Here is a 21,723-nt window from a genome sequence, read left to right on the forward strand (position 1 = left end):
TTTGCTTTGTATTCTGGTTACTGATGGCAGTAACCTTGGCAGGAAATGCAAGGATTTAGATTTGGGCTTTGATGATTATGAGCAAATCACACTGATACTGACTACGTGTTAGAATCTATGTCATGGAAGACTTAACCTCATCATCTATGCCTGAGGATTTCTCAGTCTCTAATCCCCGTTCATGTTTTTAACTGGGAAATGACTCTCTGAATAATTCTATTTTGAGTAACATTCTAGGAAGTGAACCCAACACTTCCTAAGTGGTGTATTTTGCCTTCCACTCAAGTGTTTATTGAGAATGTATTTCCTCAACTTTCTTGTGACAATTGTACCAGTTTTACAATCACTTTGAAAAAGTTTGTTAACATCTGAGAAGATAGTTCAACACTTAAAATTTTATTTTTAAAGTTTCTCATCAGCTCCATCAGTCATGTCCATTGCTTCAAATGTAAACCCTTGTCAGTTATTTAAAGGTGTCACAATGTTTGTATGTATATTTTCAGCTAATTAAAAAGGTTTTTACATTTCTACCTTTATTGTTTGTGTTTAAGAAGAATATATGACCTTAAGGACACACTGAAAAATTGGGCGTGTAAGAGAAAGAACGTTGCTGTTGTTTATTCTGACAACTCTGTTTTCTGTTTGTCTCAGGGTGTCTCGTGTATCACTGTCTGGCCTTGAGGTTGTGCCTATTAGGTGCAGTCAGGGTCTGTCTCATCCTGAGGCTGCTCTCAGCCACACTCGGGATTCACGTGTGTGACCTTTCACTGTCCACCTTCCTGTGCTGTGGCTGCAGGACTGCATGTTCCTGTTCTGGCTTCTGATTCAAAAGCTCTCGTGACAGTCAGTCCGTGGGAGCTTCATCCACGGATAAGGCGAGCCACCTCGGTCGCTTATGAAACACGCATGACGGTGTCTTCCGGGAAGAAGCCTGTGTGCTGTGGAACACACAGCGAGTCACGACTCTGGGGCCCACTGTGGACTGGAGGTCCTGTCACAGTGGGAGTGACCCAGAGGAAGATTCTAAAGAGGAGCTCTGGACACATCCGGTGACGCCACCTTCGGGATGGTGCTCTCTTCCCGGGGACGTGTGGCTTGAGGGCTGTGGTCAGCTGGGTCTGGGTACATCCAACACGTGCCCGTCCCGCCACCTCATGGCCGGTCACATGCCCTACCTACGGGTCGGTCCTCCTCTGGTTGTGAGGCGTCGCAGGCCAGTGTGTCCTGGTGGGGACTGGCTGGAGAGGCAGTATCGGGCAGTCTGGAGATGCTGCTGAAGCAGCTCGTGTCCCCTGGCATTGCGATGGTGATGTTCAGGGACCTGGAAAGTAGTGATCCCGTGTGGTCTGATTTCATTGGCAGAAAAGGACACCCTGGTCTGCCCCCATCCCCATCACCTGCACGCTGACTCGGAGCCAACCACCCAGCAGCTGTGTGGTCCCCTGGCCGCAGCCTGCCTCCAGCAGTGCTCAGCTGCCCCCTTCAGACCTCGTACCCTTGTATGCTCTTCTCTTCACTTCATTACTGTGCAGCTTTGTATAATTGGGAGCCAGTTGATTATTTTCCCCTTGGTACATCAGACACCCCCAAACTGTTCCTGCATGCTGGGAGTGACCGTCCTCTCTGGTGGCTGTACTTTCTTTAATGCCCTTGGAGGAGCCGCACTGAGGCCTGGACTGTGGTCACCCCTCCCGCGTGCCCCCCGTTCCCCCGAGTAGTGGTGCCTGCCCTGTCCTGTGTCCTGGCCAGCTCTGCAGCAGTTCTTCCTCCAGCTCAGGCAGTGCCACACACTCAGCTTTTGCGGAAAAATTCCATTTATATTTGTACTCTGAGAGCTTGAGTGTACAGTAACTAAAATAGGTGTTTCTTAACTTGCTTCATGGAAAGTGACCTCCAGCCACGGATAACCACTAAAAGAAAACCACGTCTCAAGGCTCTTTAATCATCCGAGACTTCCGTCTGCTCCTGGGTTGGTGGCTGCCTAGAGTTGAACTTAATAAACTTAATAAGAAAAGCCAGTGGCTCCTTGAGCTTCATAACAAGTGTATACACATGATCTTGAGTCGTAGCTGGAACATTAGGAAGCAGGAGCTGGTCAGAGAGTCCGAGATTGTTCCCTGGACTCTCGGGCTCATGACCTGGATGCAGTGGCATCTGAGAAGACCCAGTGGGCCTCCAGCGCCCCTCGGGCTGGACATGTGCCTGACAGCCTGAACTCTGGCCTCAGGAGCGAGGCAGGGAAGGATTAGAGAGGGGTCATGTTGGTTCTGGGGAAAGCAGGATTTGGAGATGGCTGAGAACATGTCACCACTGATTTACAAGACAATTTGATGTTAAAAGTCAAGTTCAGGCCCTTTTTCATTCTTCCTCACGTCCTCAACCAATCTGTATCCACAGAACCATCGCTTCTGGCACGTTTCCTCTCTGCCTCCTCTAAAACCCAGTTTTCCTTCTGTGGCTGTTTCTTTGTCAGTTTTCCTCCAGTGCAGATGTTTTTGCAGGTTTCGTCATCTGCACTTCTCCCTTGACCGGTCCCTGGAGCTGCCGTCCACATTTCCTGCTTTAAGCATCACTGGCCTGCGGGTGGACCTGGGGGTCTCTGTGCTTCCTGGGCCTTGCTCCCAAGGCTGTGAGTTTCTCGGCAGGGCAGGGACAGTGCCCCTGCAGTCGGCCTCTCTCTCAGTCAGCCTGTCCCCTCACTGTCTCCCCACTTCCAGGCTCCCGTGGTCTCCAGGTCATTCTTCTCTACACACCATCATCCCTGGGTTTTCTGCCTCTTCTCCTTGCTCTGGTCACACCCGCATCTCACATCTTGCCGACGGTCCCAGGAAAGTCGAAGGTTGGCGCCTCCCGAGCCATGGGGGGCTGTGTCCCCCGGCTGTCTCTTGCCTGCTCCTTGAGATCAGTGTGACGGGCTGGAGAAGAGGGTGACCAAGCTGACCAACCGGTGTATTTATTCTCCGGCCCTGAGATGCCAGCTGCACCTGATGCTCAGCACCAGCTCCTCACTCTCTGTCCTCTGATTGTTCAGAACAATAGAAACCACCCAACAACCCCATAAGACGTCCTGTGGCAGCAAATACTGAGTGACCTCAGGCCTTCCCTTCCCCTGGCACCAGATCTCAGGCATCTCCTTGTGGTCGTTTCAGTAGTTGTGCCACCGCAAGCCACAGGTTCCAGTCCCCTTCCGCAGGGCACAGGGTCACCCTGGTCAGTCACCCCGCCTGCAGACCAGGTCAGATCAGAGATCAGTTCCAGGCTCAGCTGATTTTCTTCAGGTGGCCATCCAACTGTTAATCCATTAAGCCTTCTTCGTCCAACTTTAACTGAGGCACAGTATTTCCCACTCGTACTTTGGTTTATTTCTAGATTTTTCTTTGCTTCCTTTGCTCTAGCAGTTTCAGGCCACATTCACAGTAAGCTTTGTAGTAACTGACAGGGTTATCCCCCTGTATCTCCTGACATGTTTATTCATCCAGGTAAACTTTAAAATCATGTTTCAAGTTTCCAAACAATCCTGTTTGAAATTTTGTTTGGGATTATGTTGGATTTACAGATAAAGTTGGGAAGAGCTGACACTCAGAGACTCTTATCACATAGCCTCTTTCTGCCTCTTCTCCTTGCTCTGGTCACACCCGCATCTCACATCTTGCCGACGGTCCCAGGAAAGTCGAAGGTTGGCGCCTCCCGAGCCATGGGGGGCTGTGTCCCCCGGCTGTCTCTTGCCTGCTCCTTGAGATCAGTGTGACGGGCTGGAGAAGAGGGTGACCAAGCTGACCAACCGGTGTATTTATTCTCCGGCCCTGAGATGCCAGCTGCACCTGATGCTCAGCACCAGCTCCTCACTCTCTGTCCTCTGATTGTTCAGAACAATAGAAACCACCCAACAACCCCATAAGACGTCCTGTGGCAGCAAATACTGAGTGACCTCAGGCCTTCCCTTCCCCTGGCACCAGATCTCAGGCATCTCCTTGTGGTCGTTTCAGTAGTTGTGCCACCGCGAGCCACAGGTTCCAGTCCCCTTCCGCAGGGCACAGGGTCACCCTGGTCAGTCACCCCGCCTGCAGACCAGGTCAGATCAGAGATCAGTTCCAGGCTCAGCTGATTTTCTTCAGGTGGCCATCCACAGTTAATCCATTAAGCCTTCTTCATCCAACTTTAACTGAGGCACAGTATTTCCCACTCGTACTTTGGTTTATTTCTAGATTTTTCTTTGCTTCCTTTGCTCTAGCAGTTTCAGGCCACATTCACAGTAAGCTTTGTAGTAACTGACAGGGTTATCCCCCTGTATCTCCTGACATGTTTATTCATCCAGGTAAACTTTAAAATCATGTTTCAAGTTTCCAAACAATCCTGTTTGAAATTTTGTTTGGGATTATGTTGGATTTACAGATAAAGTTGGGAAGAGCTGACACTCAGAGACTCTTATCACATAGCACTGTGCACGTCTCCATTTATTTGAGTATACTAAATAATCTTTATTCATATTTTATTCAGTCTTCACAGCCTCACATTATTTGCCACCCTGAGATATTTCACGAGATGGGAGGCAGCAGCCGTGCGCTACTGTGTTTTTGTTGACTTTATTCTTAAATATTCTGCAGTTTCTGCTTTAGCAGGTCAGTGCATGTGCATTCATGATAGATTTGGACTTTTAGTATTTATCTGTTATGAAATTTCCTTTCTATTGAAAGTCTTGTCCTGAACACAACTATAATACATCTCAGTTCTTGTTGATGTCTGTTTATTCGGGAGACCTTGAGTTGGGTTTTATTTTTTGACACAGTCCTCATTTTTCTCTCTCTGGGTGATTTTGTCCTATTGAATACAGCACATATCTTGTGGTAGTGTGTAAGTGTATGTCATTGCTTGTACATGCTTGAAAACTTTAAAAGATGATGTGCTTTGCTCTATGCTGTGTGTATTCCATGAACTTTCTTCTCGTTCTTCCCCAGAAATTTAGAAGAAATTTATTCTGTTTTTGTTTTATTTTAAATAGTGTATGGAAGTCTCCGTTTCTTGACTATGGAATTTCAAAGCAAGAACTCGTTGGAAAGGTGAGGAAACATTACACTCTTTTAACTAAAAGCAAACTTTCCTTCTACCCAAGGAAAGGTTTCCTCATTTGAAAAAGCCAACTCTGTTGAGAAATACTTCACACACTACACAGTTTACCCATTTGCAGTGTATAATAATCCTATGATTTTGAGTTTATACAACATCACTATAATTTCAGAACATTTTCATCCCCTTGTCCTCCCAGCCCTCACCCGAGTCCTAGGCACCCCTGATGTGCTTCATGTCTCTGTTGAGTTCCCTGTTCTGGACAATTCATGTCAGTGGAATCATGTGACATGAGGTCTTGGGAATTTTTCACTTGAGCATAATGTTTTCAAGGTTGAGTTCATTCACATTGTGTTTAAACTTTATTCCTGTTTAAAATGAATATTTTTTAAATCTTTAAAGGTTAAATTTTTTGTTACTCTAATTATGAAAAAATACATGTAACTTAAAATTCGTTATTTTAACCATTCTTAAACGTCCAGCTCAGTGGCATCAAGTACGTTCAAACTGTTGTACAACCATCACCACCATCATCTCCAGACCTTTCTCAGCATAATCAGTTTATTTCCAAATCCAAATCATAAAACTGTGCTACAGGTCTTTCCTCTAAGAGCTCAGGCAGTTTATCCATTGAGAATTAGTGTGTGTGTGAGATTAGGGCCCTGCCTCATCCTTTTGTGCATGGCTGCTGGTTGTCTCAGTACCATCTGCTGAGAAGTCTCCTCTCCCCGTTCAGGCGTCTTGGCCCATTTGTTGAAGGTCATCTGACCATGAAATATGTGAATTTACATCTGGAGTCTCAATTTTGTTACACTAATCAGTTCTGTGCCAGAACCACACTGTCTTGATTACTGTTTTGTAGGAAGTTTCAAAATCCACATGTGAGTCCTTCAACTTTTTGTTCTTTTTCAAGGTTGTTTTGGCTATTCTGGGTATGTTGCTATTTTGTATGCATTTTGCAGTCATATTGTTAGTGTCTAAAAAGAAGTCAGTGGTGCGGATAACATTGAATCTAATCAGTCTGAAGAGTGTTGCCACCTCAACAGTACTGTCATCTGATTCATAAACTTGAGATGCTTTTTTGTTTGTTTAAGTATTTAATTTCTTTCAAAAGTGTTCGTAGTTTTCAGAGTATAAAGTTTTCTTTTGTTAAACTTATTCCTAACTATTTTATTCTTTTTGATGCAGTTGTAAGTGGAATTGTTCTCATTTTTTGTGGATCCTGTATTTATCTTTTATCTCAGTATAATTGATTTACAGTGTTTTTAGTTTCTGCTTCACAGCAGAGGGAGTTGGCTGCACCCACACTTGCACGCCCTGCCTCCGGAGCCTCCCCCCACACACGCCACACCCGCCCTCTGGACCATCAGCTACATGCACACTTACACGCCCGGCCTCCGGAGCCCCCCACACACGCCGCACCCGTCCTCTGGACCATCAGCTACAGGCACACTTACACGCCCGGCCTCCGGAGCCCCCCACACACGCCGCACCCGCCCTCTGGACCATCAGCTACACGCACACTTACACGCCCGGCCTCCGGAGCCTCCCCCAACACGCCGCACTCGCCCTCTGGACCATCAGCTACACGCACACTTACACGCCCGGCCTCCGGAGCCTCCGCCCCACACACCGCACCCGCCCTCTGGACCATCAGCTACACGCACACTTACACGCCCGGCCTCCGGAGCCTCCCCCCACACGCCGCACCGCCCTCTGGACCATCAGCTACACGCACACTTACACGCCCGGCCTCCGGAGCCTCCCCCCACACGCCGCACCCGCCCTCTGGACCATCAGCTACAGGCACACTTACACGCCCGGCCTCCGGAGCCTCCGCCCCACACGCCGCACCCGCCCTCTGGACCATCAGCTACACGCACACTTACAAACGCCCGGCCTCCGGAGCCTCCCCCACACGCCGCACCCGCCCTCTGGACCATCAGCTACAGGCACACTTACACGCCCGGCCTCCGGAGCCTCCCCCACACGCCGCACCCGCCCTCTGGGACCATCAGCTACAGGCACACTTACACGCCCGGCCTCCGGAGCCTCCGCCCCACACGCTGCCGCCGCCTCTGACCATCAGCTACACGCACACTTACAGCCTCCGCCTCCCCCCACACGCTGCACCCGCCTCTGGACCATCAGCTACAGGCACCACTTACACGCCCGGCCTCCGGAGGCCTCGCCCCACACGCCGCACGCCCGCCCTCTGGACCATCAGCTACACGCACACTTACACGCCCGGCCTCCGGAGCCTCCCCCCCACACGCCGCACCGCCCTCTGGACCATCAGCTACACGCACACTTACACGCCCGGCCTCCGGAGCCTCCCCCCACACGTGCACGCCCGCCCTCTGGACCATCAGCTACAGGCACACTTACCACGCCCGGCCTCCGAGCCTCCGCCCACACGCCGCACCCGCCCTCTGGACCATCAGACGCACACTTACACGCCCGGCCTCCGGAGCCTCCCCCACACGCCGCACCCGCCCTCTGGACCATCAGCTACACGCACACTTACACGCCCGGCCTCCGGAGCCTCCCCCACACGCCGCACCCGCCCTCTGGACCATCAGCTACAGGCACACTTACACGCCCGGCCTCCGGAGCCTCCCCCCACACGCCGCACCCGCCCTCTGGACCATCAGCTACAGGCACACTTACACGCCCGGCCTCCGGAGCCTCCCCACCCGCCGCACCCGCCCTCTGGACCACCAGAGAGCACCGCGCTGAGCCCCCTGCGCTGTGCAGCGGCGCCCCGTCAGCCCCCTGGTTTAGAACTATGGTTGTTTTGTTTTTTTAAATCAATCTTGTATCCTTCAACCTTATAGAACTTATTTATTGGTTCTAATTGTTTTTAATGTATTTCTTAGAATTTTTTAGGTACAGGATTATGTCAACAGCAAATAGTGTTAGTTTTACTTCTTCCTTTCCAATCCGGATGCTTCTGTTCCTTTTCACTGCCTTTTTTGGGGCCTCTAGCCACTTAGCAGCAGCAGCAGTGTTACCTTGAATAGAAGAGGTGAAAGTGGGCATCCCAGTCTTATTCTTGCTCTTTGGGAGACAGCATTCAGTTTCTCTCCACTAGGTATGATGTTAGTTTTAGGTTTTCGTAGGTGTCTTTTTCAGATTGAGGTAGCTCCCTTCTATCCCTAACTTGCTGAGGGTCTATCAAGAACGTATAATTATTTTTATATGTTGCCGGATTAGTTCTGCCAATATTTTATGGAGAATTTTTGCATCCATGTTCATGAGAGATATTTATCCTTATCCTTCTTTTCTCATCAGGTCTTTGATTTTGGTATCAGGGTAAACTGACCTTATAAAATATCTTGGAAGTGTTCCCTTTTCTTACATTTTTTAGGGTGAATTTGTGTTAATTCTTCCTAAACTTTTGGAAGAATTTGGTGGAAAAGCTATTTGGGTTTGAGCTTTTCTTTGTGAACACATTTTGTTTACTGGATTTGCGGAATTTGTCCATTTCATCTAAGTTATCTAATTTGTTGATGCAGGTTGTTCATAGTTTTCTTTTTCAGTCCTTAATCCTTTCCCCCTGTAAAGTTTATATAACATCCCCTGTTTCATTCTTGATCCTGAAGGTTGTTTGAACCTTGCCTTTTTTCTTGATCATTCTAACTAAAGGCTTGTTTCATTGATCATTTCAGAGAACTAGCTTTTGATTTCATTTTTCTCTTTTGTTTTTTCATTTTTTCTCTTTATGCTCTCTATTACACAAGTTTCTGCTTTAATCTTTATTATTTTCTTCCTTTGTGTTCACTTTGTTCTTCTTTTCCCAGTTTTTTAAGCTGAAAGTGTAGCTTGCTTATTTGAGATCTTTCTTCTTTCTTAATAAAAGCATTTGTAGCTATACATTTTCCTCTAACTATTCCTTTAGCAGTCTTCGTTTTCATTAATCCCGACATATTTTCTGATTTTCTTTTTGATTTGTTCTTTGCCCCAGTGATTATTTAGGAATGCTTTGTTTAATTTGCACATACTTGTCAGTTTCCCATTTCTTTCTTGTTATTGATATCTCATCCTATTTCATTGTGATCAGAGAACATAATTTGTGTCCTTTTAAATTTGTTGAGCTTTTTCTCTGGAGTATCATGTGGTCTGTTCTGGTGCATGTTGCAGGTGTGCTTGAGGAAACTGAGTACTTTGATGCTGTTGTCGGAATTTTTGTAGATGTGTGTCAGGTCTAGTTGATGTATAGAGCTGCTCACGGACTCTGTACTGTTGCTCTTGTGTCTGAATGTTCTCCCTGTTACTGGAGATGAGGTACTGACAGCTTCAGCTATTATTGTTGGATAGCTCACTTCATTTCTGACAGTCTTTGGTTCTTAACCACTGAATTGCCACAGAAGTCCCTTGCTCTAGCTTTCCTATGTTGCTGTTTGCAAGGTGTCTTTTTTTCATTCCTATTACTTTAAATCTATTTGCATTTTTGAATGTATAGTATGTTTCCTCTAGACAGCATAGAGTTAGAGCATGTTTTCTTTTTTAATCCATTCTGACAATCTATGCCTTTGATGTGATTGTCTAATCCATGCACATTTAGTGTTAGCGATATAGTTGGAGTTATAACTGCTGTTTCACTTTTTATGTTCCATTTATCTCAGTTTCATTTGTCTTCATTTCGTTATTCTTCCTTACCACTTTTTTTGCATAAACTGAATATCTTTTTAGGGCTTCCCCAGAGGCTCAGCAGTGAAGAACATGCCCGCAGTGCAGGAGACACAGAAGACTCGAGTTTGATCTCTGGCTTGGGGAGATCCTGGAGAAGGGAATGGCACCCCACTCCAGTATTCTTGCCTGAGAAGTCCCGGGGGCAGAGGAGCCTGGTGGGCTACTGTCCATGGGGTCGCAAAGAGTCAGGCATGACTGAGTGAGCACATGCACATGGATATTTTTAATTTTGCATTTTAATTCTTTAATGTTTTTCACTACATATTTTTAGTCATTTCTTTTGTGGCACCCCCCCCACCCTGTTCTGAGGCTCTTTTCATGTTTCTTCATTCTGTTTGCTGTCTTTTCTTCAGCATAACCTCTATCAGTCTATTTTCAGGTTCATTCATTCTTTCTTCTCTTAGTGCAGATCTGCTGTTGAGCCCTTTAAGTGAGTTTCCATTGTAGCTATTTTACTTTTGACACCAAATTTTCCATTTCTGTGAATAATTTCTGTCCCTGTATTAATATCTGTTTATCAACATTGTCCTCTTACTTTACTTCTGCAATCATGGTTTTCATCAGTTCTGTGAGCAGGTTTGTATTGGCTACTTTGAAGTGTTTTTCTGATAGGTCTGATCACTGGCCCCTGTTCTAGGTGGTTTCTGTTGCTTGCTTTTGTTTGGATGTATGGCTCGCACTTTCCTGTTTCTTTGCACGTTCTGGAACTTACTGAAAGCTACATTTTAATGATGTATTAATAGCAACTGTCAGCACCAGCCCCCTCCCTCCAGGCTTGTTGTTGTTTGTTTATTTGTTTAATGTCTGGCTGGATTATTTTAGTGACATCTGTCTCCACCTTCCAGGTTGAATGTCAGGTGCTGTTCCTCAAGGATGTACAGCTCTGGGTGTGCCCACATCGCCCTGATTGGGGTAGGGGGCGGTGGTTGGCAGGCGTCCCCTCCTTTTCCCTGCCTACCTCCATCTGTTAAACTCCATGACTCTTTTCTTGTGGGAAGATTTCTCTATTGTTTTAAACTGTGCTCTGGGGCATGAATTGCTCTAAGAATGAATCAGTCAGATTTTGGCTCCTTTGAGGGAAAAGTCTCCAAGGCTCTGATCTTTGTTTGGACCCCACGTGGGTTCCTCCCCGCTTCCTATTCCCGGTTCTCCCCTGTAAAGTAGTCACGACAGCTTAGCTTGTGTGGGATGGCCTTTCACTGTAGGCCCCTGCTCCCAAAAGCGCCCTCAGGATGAAAGGCTTCTTTCTGTTCTGTGCAGAAGAAGTCAGGTTTGGGGAGAAGAGCCTGGAAGCTATCCTTTCCTTCTGCCCCAGAATCTCTGAGGTGGGACTCTGGAGCCGGGGGTTGGGACGAAGGCAGTCTTCTCTCCCAGCAGCACAACTCCCTTCCCCAGGACCTGAACAGCAGCACAGGGTCCCTGCGTGCATCCAGCACGTTGCAGCAGGCAGGGCAGTCAGGGCCCCCTGATCTCAGCCCACTGCCTGCTGGGTAAAGCCCAGGTGCCATGCGTGGGCCTGGAGAATGGAAGGGCCCAAGTCCCCATGTGCTCAGCTGGCAGCCAGGGCAGGGGGTGAGGCTGAAAGCCCTTCTCTCCTGGGGGAAAGCCCTGGCTGGGTCTGGGAGGGGTGCAGGAGGGAGGCTGGTCGGCCTGCCGTCCTAGTGCCGTCCCGGCCTCGTTGAGCTGAGCTAGGGGCACGGGGTAAGAGGGAGCAAACGAGATTCTAGGACCACCAACTCTCATCTTTTCCCCAAATTTCTGTAGACTTCCTGGAGATTTTCTTCACTATCCGTTTGTCCTTAGGACCACTTCCAGAGGCTGAAATGGTTTTGTTTTGTTTTGCTGTAATCTTCACCACCTTCCCTGGGGAGCAGGGAGTGGGGTTTTTGTACTGTCATGCTGGCAGTCAATCTCATCTTTAATGATGGAGAGACCTGAGTATGTTTAAACACTCCTGTGAAAAACTCAGTGGTGGGGGCAGATTGAATTTGTGGGCAGAGATGGAAAATCAGTGGACACAGATCCTTTTAGGAGAACATGGAGTTGAGGACACATTGAGGGTGCAGAGTCAGGCACATGGGATGCACCTCTGATGTAACAGAGGTCAAGGGACCTCTCGTTGGGGCTGTGAGGTTCTGGAGCCCCTGAGGCTCGCTGTGCACTTCCTGGGAGAGGGACAGAGGTGGGCTGGGGTCTCAGGGGGGCATGTAAGGTGGTGGCTTACAAGGCTCTCGAAGCTGCTGGGCAGAGAGGGAGCCTGCATTTCCAGGAAAACATGGTAGGATTTGTAGTTAGAGGGTGGAGGGGAGGAGTCTCATCTTTTAATTCTGGAGTCTTCAGCAGACAGTTGTTATTAACCAGGCTCAGGATCCACTCTTAATCTTGTTACTGAAGGTGCATGGAGTCCCGGGTGGATGGTGTGCTGGCTGATGGTGGCTTGAGGGGATGTGTTTCTCCATGTCCTCAACAGCACTAGTTTCTTCTTGTCTTTTTGATGATGGCCCTCTGACAGGTGTGAGGTGACACCACACTGCGGTGTGATTTGCGTTGCCCTGATGACTAGCAGTCTTGAGGATCTTCTCATGTGCCTTTAGCCACCTGCATGTCTTCTTTGGAAAAATATCTGTTCATGTTTTTTTGCTTATTGTTTAATCAGTTCATTTGTTGGAGAAAAGGAAACTCTGGTACACTCTTGGTGAAAATATAAATTCGTACATCCAGTATGGAGGTTCCTTAAAAAATTAAATATAGAACCACCATATGGTCCAGCCACCCTATTTCTGGGTGTGCATCCAAAGGAAATGACATCAGTAGCTTGAAGGAGGGATCTTCTCTGCATGCTCATTGCTTTAGTCACAGGAACCAAGACATAGAAATAGTCTTAAAGTGTTTGAAGACAGATGAATGGATAAGGAAGATGTGAGGTTGGGGACGTCCTGCCATTTTTGATGACATGGATGAACCTGGTGGACGCTTTTCTAAGTGAAATGAGCCAGACAGAGATAAATGCTGTGTGGTACAACTTTTACGTAGAAACAAACACACACATATGCTTATGTCATTGAAGCTGAGAGTAGAATAGTGATTACCTGAGGCTGGGGAAGGGGTGATGTGAGACCTTGATCAGAGGGCATGAACTTCCAGCTGTAAGACGAGTACAAGTCTGGGGGACCCAACGTGCAGCGTGGTGACTGCAGTTAGCAGTGTTGTGTTGCGTCCTTTAAAGATGCTGAGAGTTGGTCCCGTACGTTATCAACACATTCACACGCACACAAATGCAAGAGTCACCTCTGAGCTGAGGGGCGTGTTCATGAACTTGATGGCGATCATCTCACAGTGTACACGTGTATCAACTCATCATGTTTATGCTTTAAACATATTATAATCTAATTGGTCAGTTTTCCCTCAGTAAACCCAAAATATACCTGGGGGCTTCCAGGGTCCATACTGATGAAAACTGGCTTGCTCATGTATTAAAAAACTGAAGTTTATTATTTTAACGTTTCAGTTTTCATATGGATAGAGGTACTGTCTGAACAACTCCTATCTAGGATTCCAGAGGGAGTTTGTGTCTGACCCAGTTAATCCCTGGGCTAAAAGAGTGAGGCAGAGGAGGCTCCCCGTGGTGGAACTGGATGTGGGACAGAGGGGCCTTTCACAGAGGGAGTCATAAAACACATTTTAGGTCAAGGAGCATCACGCCCACGGTCAACCTCAGGGCTGGGGAAGGATGGGAAAAATCCCAGCGGTTCTGCTAGGGGCCAGACTGGGGGTGGGGAGAACCTTCTGAAACTCTGAGCTGGCCGAGGTGATGCCATCATGTGAAAGGGCATCCATGAGCGTTTGAGAGAGGAGGCCACTGTCAGAAAACTGGAAACCGGCAGGCGCTGCTGCGGACGTGGAGCAACGGGACCCTCGTGTGCTGGTGTGGGAGGTCAGCCGGTGCAGCCGCTGTGGGAGCGGATGAAGAATCACACTTCCCCAGAGCACAGACAGAGCTCCCTGTGCTGTACGGCGCCCTCCCACCAGTCTGCCCTGTACATGGTGTCAGCCGCCTGTGTGTGTCGTCCGTCTCCCAGCTCCCTCCACCCCGCCTTAGCCCCTTGCTGTCCTTGCAGTTCTCTCCTGCGGTGTCTCTGTTGCAGATAAGCTCCCTTATAAACCGGTCTGTGTGCATGCTCAGTCGTGTCCAACTCTGTGACTCTACAGACTAGAGCCCACCAGGCTCCTCTGTCCATGGGGTTTCCCAGGCAAGAATACTGGAGTGGGTTGTCATTTCCTCCTCCAGGGCATCTTCCTGACCCAGGGATTGAACCTGTGTCTCCTATGTGTTCTGCATTGGCAAGTGGATTCTTTACCACTAGCACCACCTGGAAAGCCTTAGATGGGAGGGAAACCCACAAGGGAAGGGAATGTATGTATACATATGACTGGTTTATTTTGCTGTGCGGTAGAAGCTAACACAATGTTGTAAAGCAACTATACTGCAGTAAAAATTAAGAATAGAACTGCTGTACGGTCGAGAAATGAACCCAGAGTACCAAGAGCAGGAACTCAGAGCCTTGTCACCATGTTCACGCTGTGCCATTCGCAGCAGGAGAACAGTGGATTTATTATGAGGACTCAGCCACGGGATTGCAGAAGCTGGTAGACATACGTTATATGTTCATATACTGACATGTATGTACACATGTGCACACTGTGTGTACATCCTGTTACCCAGCGGGCCTGCTTCCCTGAAGAACCGGACAACACAGTATTTATCTCTGTCTGGAACAGTCCTGAAAGATGGTTTTGTGCCTCTTGACCCAGCCAAGGCCGTTGATTAAATGAATGTGCGCTTGTAATTTATCTCAGTTACACATGGTCTGCGCACTTGAATTTTTTTATGCTGAAAATAAATTTAATTGCATTTAATTAAATAGATGGGACCAGTATGCATCCTTGTCAACAGGAGAAAAGTAGGAAAGATGTGTTGTGAAAGGAGAGGATAGATGCAAAGCCAGCCCCAGGGGCCCCGCAGGGATTCCTGGAGCCTGGGGACAGCAGCCCTCCTGAGTGGAGGCCAGTCCAGCAGGAGGAGGCTACGGTTTCCTGATGGAGCCCAGGGCCCTGTGGTCTATGTCTGTGACCCTGGGGACTACTCTGCCTGCACTGGACAGTGCGGGAGCCTACCCTGTGCCAGGCGCTAGCCAGCTCTGGGTCCAGCCTCCCTAGGATCTCCCTCCCTTTGGCCCAGGGCTGCCCTGCTGGCCGCTGCACCCTTGTCTGGGGCAGCTGATGAAGGTTCCAGCCTCCCAGGAGAGTCTGCGTTCCCGTGACCTGACGGCTTTGAAGGTGCAGCAGAGGTCAAGGTGAGGCCGAGGTCAGGGTGGCTCTCACCCCCTGACCACTGACCCGGGTGGGCGGCCCTCCCCAGTGCAGGGTGGCCAAGGGCCTGCGCTCTGTGTCCTCAAGGCACGTGGAGACAGCTCGCCTTGTGCTGGTGCCCTGGGCGTCCACCCCGGGCCTCGGCAGCCTCGCTGAGTTGTGGGGGCCCTTTGTGTGCCCCAGTCCTGACAGACAAGTGAGTGGCATATGCAGGGACTGTCTGTTACTCAGCAGCAGCTGTACTTTGTGTGTTACTGAGATTCTGGGAGTGTGCTGGTCGTGGACTTCGAGGGGGAATCATCCCCTGAGCTCAGCTCCCTGGCAGGCATGCTCTGCACCATCAGTGGGGCCTGAGCTCAGCCTCCCTCAGCCTTTGGACCCTCAGGTTCAGCACCTTTGAACTGGGGCAACACAGGGGGCCTCACCGAACCTCAGGGGGCTTACTCAGATGGCGAGGGGCAGGCACACAGCCCCACCGTTAGATTGTGGTGACCTCACGTGTTCTTGGTCCCTGTTCCTGCCTCTTACACATAGCCCTTGGGGTTCGTCTCAGGATCATGCAGGGACCACGGAGGTCACCCCCAGCCACCAGGTGTCAAAGACCCCACATCTCAGACACACAGGTCCCTCTTCTTTGTCTAACAAGGAGCTTTTATTTGTTAAAAGGCCGTAGGATCTACAAAAATACTCAAGACTAACTTTCACATGTGTAATCTGTAATCATTTCAACAAATTCGGGACCCCCACCCCATGTGCCACCCACGGCTCTGGGGGCAGGATGCAGCCGTGGGCCCAGCGGTGGAGTGGGGGGCCTGTGTTCTCACCGAGCAGGTGGAGGTGGCCATGCAGACACTTGAGGTCTGCAGGCACAGGTGTGGTTGGGAAGGGCCCATCACGCTGATTCTGCATCCCCATTGGACGTCTGGGGTGACAGCATGGAGGCAGCGATGGGGCTCTGAAGTCCCGGGAGGAGGAGGCGTATGGCTCAGGGCGTGTGGGTCATCGGGTGTCCATCCAGGGCCCAGGGAAGATGGCCGGGGAGACACCCACACACAGGAGGATTCAGGGGGAGACCTGACCTTTGCGTTCCCAGTTGGGTACCCCTGAGCAGAGTGGATGGGGCAGGGTCCTGAGAGGGAGACCTCAGGCTCCAGCTCACACGCTCTCAGGGAGGGGCAGGAAGGAGACAGGTAAGCGTGAGTTACTTATTTTATAACGTCGAATGTTGAACATTCTGGATTTTCAAAGAAAGCAATTACCATTAGTTTCACAAGCACAATGGAGCTGTTTGAATCTCCCAGAGCATTTAAAAATGCCAGTGACCTCCAGTTCCTTTTACTTCTATGAAATGAATTCTCTGGAGCTAGATGAGCCCACATCAAGATAGACAGCCCACTAGTGGTCAGGATACAGGATCTTAAATTGAGCATCTGTTAGCCACCAGGGAAGCACGTTTAAAAAGTTAGAAATGGTGTTTCTTCTCATCATTTAAATTGTCATGCCTTTTTAAGTCTGTTTTTGTGAATATAAGTTCTTAATTAGTTCTTAACCTCCTCAGCTAACAGTTTCTGAAATGTAGAAAAAGCTAATGTGACGCTAGGGCTGTGAAACAGTCAGTCCAAACTCATTCTGTGCCAATTCCTGCTATTTTTAGGCTCAGATGAATGTTCTGTAAAAAGTTAAATGGTCTCTTTGATAAGAATGGAATCCTGGTCATTTTCAGCAATTACTTTTTCTTTTTTTCTGGCTGTACCTTGCGGCGTGTGGGATCCTTGTTCCCTGACCAGGGATCTAACCCGTGCCCCCTGCAGTGGAAGCACAGCATCTTGACCACTGGACCACAGAGTTTTAACCAGTCCCTCGGTCATTTTCCAGTTCTAACGGGGACAGTAATTTAGACAAAGTGCATGTGTGTGTGTCTGTGTGTGTCTGTGTGTGCGTGTGAATGTGTGTTTGGAACTCCTACATGCGGCTTCCCCTCTGCAGCCACAGGACATGATAATAAAGGATGTTCTGTGCTTTACATTCAGAATTGAATGTTTGACAGTATGAGGCTTGAAGTTAGGCTGTCAGGGGGGAACATTCTTCTAAATCCTGGAGACCCCATCACACACTGTGGCTGTGGGAGGCTGGTTCTGAGCTCCATTTAGAGGGAGGGATTCATGTTCAGATTCTCACTGCCAGGAAGAGGGAGGCCTCAGCGTGACCTTGTAACGAGTCACTTTCTGTTTGCCTCCACCAAAAAATAGAGGCTCTGATAGAAGGTGCCCACGGGAGCTCCCCACTGAGCTGGACTCCCCATGAGGACAAGGAGGGGCGGTCCTGGGGCCCACAGATTCCCACCACCTCCTCTTGAGTCCAGGCCCTCTGGAATTGGAGGAGGCTCCCATACTGGAGAGGGTGACCTGCTTTTCTGAGTCCACCAAGTCAGGCTGGCTTCACCCAGAAACACCTGGAGAGGACATTTAATGTGGGCGTTTCGGACTTGGTCAAGTTGTGTGTAAAAGTCACAGTCACCCCTGCACAGAGCAGATCAGAAGGGTGCCTCTGAGCAGAGGCGGACGCACAGGTTGGGCTGAGCACGGTCTGCCTGGGCTGGGGAGCAGGGTGGGGCTGGGCCTCGGAGGCTGAACCCCTGAAGAAAGGGCATCGAGGAAAAAAGATGGCACTTCTGACCAGAGTCCTGAGGGTGCAGAGGTCACCGGAGGGCGTCCCAGGTGCCCCCGTTTTGGACAGTGGTTCGCTGAAGACTGGGAAGTGCCCTGACCATGCACTCAGCTGGTGCTACCCTATGGAAACTGCTGTGGAGCTAGTTAGTTAGTGCTGGACTGGTTAGTGCTGGGCTAGGTAGTGCTGGAGTGGATAGTGTTGGGCTGCTTAGTGCTGGACTAGATAGGCTGGAGTGGTTAGTGCTGGGCTAGTCATGCTTGGCTAGTTAGTGCTGACCTAGATAGTGGTGGGTTGGTTAGTGCTGGGCTAGTCACTGTCATTGTTTCCATTGTTTCCCTGTCTATTTGCCATGAAGTGATGGGACTGGTATGTGAACCAACAGTACGTGAACTGAGAACTTCCAGGTGTTCAGGCTGGATTTAGAAAAGGCAGGGGAACCAAAGATCAAGTTGCCACCATCTGTTGGATCATAGAAAAAGCAAGAGAATTCCATGAAAACATCTACTTCTGCTTCACTGACTATGTTAAAGCCTTTGATTGTGTGGATCACAACAAACTGGAAAATTCTTCAAGAGATGGGAAAACCAGGCCACCTAACCTGTCTTCATGTATGCAGGTCAAGAAGCAGCAGGTAGAACTGGACATGGAACAACAGACTGGTTCCAAATTGGGAAAGGAGTTCATCAAGGCTGTGTATTGTCACCCTGCTTATTTAGCTTATGTGCAGACTATATCATGTGAAATGCTGGGCTGGATGAAGCACAAGCTGGAATCAAGATTGCTGGGAGAAATATCAATAACCTCAGATATGCAGATGACACCACTCTTACGGCAGAAAACAAAGAAGAACTAAAAAGCTTTTTGATGAAGGTGAAAGAGGAGAATGAAAAAGCTGGCTTAAAACTCAGCATTCAAAAAACTAAGAGCATGGCATCTGGTACCACTTCATGGCAAATAGATGGGGAAACAGTGAGAGACTTTATTTTCCTGGACTCCAAAATCACTGCAGATGTTGACTGCAGCCATGAAATTAAAAGACACTTGCTCCTTGGAAGAAAAGCTATGACAAACCTAGGCAGCATATTAAAAAGCAGAGATGTTACTTTGGCAGCAAAGGTCCGTATAGTCAAAGCTGTGGTTTTTCCAGTAGTCATGTACAAATCTGAGAGTTGGACCGTAAAGAAAGCTGAGCACCAAAGAAAACCCTTGAGAATCCCTTGGACTGCAAGGATATCAAGCCAGTCAATCCTAAAGGAAATCAGAATCAGTCCTGAATATTCTTTGGAAGGACTTATTCTGAAGCTGAGACTCCAATACTTTAGCCCCCTGATGTGAAGAGCTGACTCATTGGAAAAGACCCTGATGCTGGGAAAGATTGAAGGCAGGAGGAGAAAGGGATGACAGAGGACGAGATGGTTGGGTGGCGTCACTGACTCGATGGACATGAGTTTGAGCAGGCTCCGGGAGTTGGTGATGGACAGGGAAGCCTGGGGTGCTTCAGTCCTTGAGGTCACAAAGAGTCGGACACAACTGAGCGACTGAACTGTACTGAGGGCTTCCCTGGTGGTCCATGCAGTGAAGAATCTGCCTGCAATGCCAGAGACCTAGATTCGGTCCCTGTGTTAGGAAGATCCCCTGGAGAAGGGCATGGGAGATTCCCTCACTGGGATAGAATACTGAAATGGGATTCTTGCCACTCCAGTATTCTTGCCTGGAGAATCCCATAGACAGAGGTTCCTGGCAGGCCACAGTCCATGGGGTCACAAAAAAGTCAGACATGACCAAGCGACTAGTACTTTCAGGTAATGCTTGGCTAGTTAGTGCTGGGCTGGTGTGCTGTCCTGGTTACTGCCTGACTAGGTAGTGCTGGACTAGTTAGTACTGGGCTAGTGAATGCTGACTAGACAACCACCTTAGCACCTGTGTCCCCCTTCCTTTCCCCACGGTGTGAGTCAGTGTCCTGCCTGCCCCACGTGTGCCTCCTGTTTACCATACACCCCCCTCCAAAGCCCCCAAGTGTCACTCCATCAGCTCTCATGGAGACAGCGTTGTGGTCATGTGGCTGTGGTGGCAGGTCACGGGCTGTGACCTGATCTTCAGGTACTATGTCCACTTCTTCAAGATGTATTCCTGGGAAAAGTCAATGATATCAGTTTGGCCCTGAGGACAGGCACCAGGGATCCCCTGGCATCCTCTTCTGCACATTTCTGTGGCTTGTCTGTTGGCAGTAATTCCTTAGAAGAGTAGCCTGGCAACAGTGCTTTCAACTGTCCCCTGAGACAGAGATGCACACAGGGACACCCATTAGGTGGATGTTTTGATGGATCAGGCTAGCACTTTCCCCTCTGGGTGTTCATAGGCAGAAGGAACACAAGAGGCTTCTGTGGTCAAGTGACTTTAACTGCAGGACCTGGCAGAACTTTCTCATGATCACGTGCGTTTTCGTCCTGCATGTGGGCTGTATCGTGTGCAGAATTGCCCCAACTTTAAGGCATTATAAGGGTGTGGATGGGAAGGGAGCCATTATTCCAAAGGAAAACTTCTGCAAACATTGATAATGTCTGCTCAAGTCTGTTGTTTGCTCAGCTGGACCCTGAGCTGGTTGAGGGCAGCGCTCAGTCTTTGCAGCACCCCTGGTCCCCCTCCACTGGCTGAATGACTTGCTCAGAGAGGGTGGCGCTTGCTTCTTGGCTGAGGATGCTGAGGGTTTGTAATCAGGGAGGAGGGTTGAGGAATGGTTGCAGCCTCGTCGGTGGATGATTTAATACAGAAGTTCAGCTTTTGCCCTAATTGAGTTGAGAAAGCATAATCATAAATTTCCCGGAGAGATCTCTTCAGTCGCAAGTTCTGTTTATGTCTGTGCTTTGTAGTTGCCTTATGTTGCTCTAGCCTCTTGGGAAAGCCTTTGCATGACTTTAAGCTTCCTTTTGCTTATCAAATAAGGTATTTCCTGCACCTTTTACTACCAAACTGTGCAGGTAAACACAGGCTCTTCTTTCACATTTTCTTGTGACTCATTCGTGATAAAGGCTTCTCAGCTTAGATCCTAGAAGATAGACTCAAGATACCATCCCAACACCCTCCATTTTCAGGCTCTAATTGCATGTCATATTTTAAAAGCCATCACAAAATTGGTGGGCCATTTGCCTTAGTGTAGGAGCGCCCTGAGTGCAGCTTTCAAGGCACTTGGAGGACCCATTAGGGACATACATTAAACAGAACTGCATTACCATCCTAGGAGCAGCATATATAATCAGCACACTTACCTGATTAACCTTTTTGATGAAAAATGTATGTCATCAGAATTTTTCAGTACTGTTTAATTTGTTAGATCGTTCTGGGCATGATGACTATGCAGCATCAAACGACCTTATTAGAAAAACACTTGCAATGGTTGATTAGATGCCTTTCTCTACCTGAATGATAACCACATGTCTTTTATTTATTTGTTCTGAAACAGGTTTTGCCCGGCATTCTGCAGAAGCATTGCTGTATCTTACCAGACAGGAACACAGGTAAGTGCGTTTGTGTTTCTGATTTGAGATTGTTGGTTCTGTATCTGGCAAAACTGAGAAATATGATTGCATAGTTAGATACCTTGATTCTTTTAAGGTAGCTATTTCATATATTGACTGAAACAAGCAAAAAAAAAAAAAGAATGATTCGGTTCTATAGTGAGTTATGACCAGAACTCGGAGATCTGTTTTTATTTGATAAAGGAAATAGATGATTGTTGCCTTGAATTTTAAGGGAAGCCAGTTGTCTTATAAAGTTGAATATATTAATATTAATTTCAGTTGTTTCTTTTGTGGATGATATTTATTAAGGCAAACCACCATTGTTGGTTAGCATGGAATGGATTTAGAGTCTGTTTGCAGTCAAGGCTTTCCTTGCTCTCAGGGTGGGACTGGCCAGTTGTTATGT

The 21,723-nt window shown here is 48.4% G+C and overlaps 1 protein-coding gene across 1 annotated transcript in view; it reads left to right on the plus strand.

Moving 5' to 3' along the window:
• The window catches only part of DLGAP2 (DLG associated protein 2), a 590,155-nt gene that overhangs the window by 159,958 nt on the left and 408,474 nt on the right, over nucleotides 1-21,723 (plus strand). The window contains exon 3 of the mRNA XM_043454559.1: nucleotides 21,260-21,314. Within this exon, the coding sequence (XP_043310494.1) occupies nucleotides 21,260-21,314 (55 nt within the window). The remainder of the gene's footprint in view (nucleotides 1-21,259; nucleotides 21,315-21,723) is intronic.

This window comes from Cervus canadensis, chromosome 31 (assembly GCF_019320065.1).
Source record: "Cervus canadensis isolate Bull #8, Minnesota chromosome 31, ASM1932006v1, whole genome shotgun sequence".
NCBI lineage: Eukaryota > Metazoa > Chordata > Mammalia > Artiodactyla > Cervidae > Cervus > Cervus canadensis.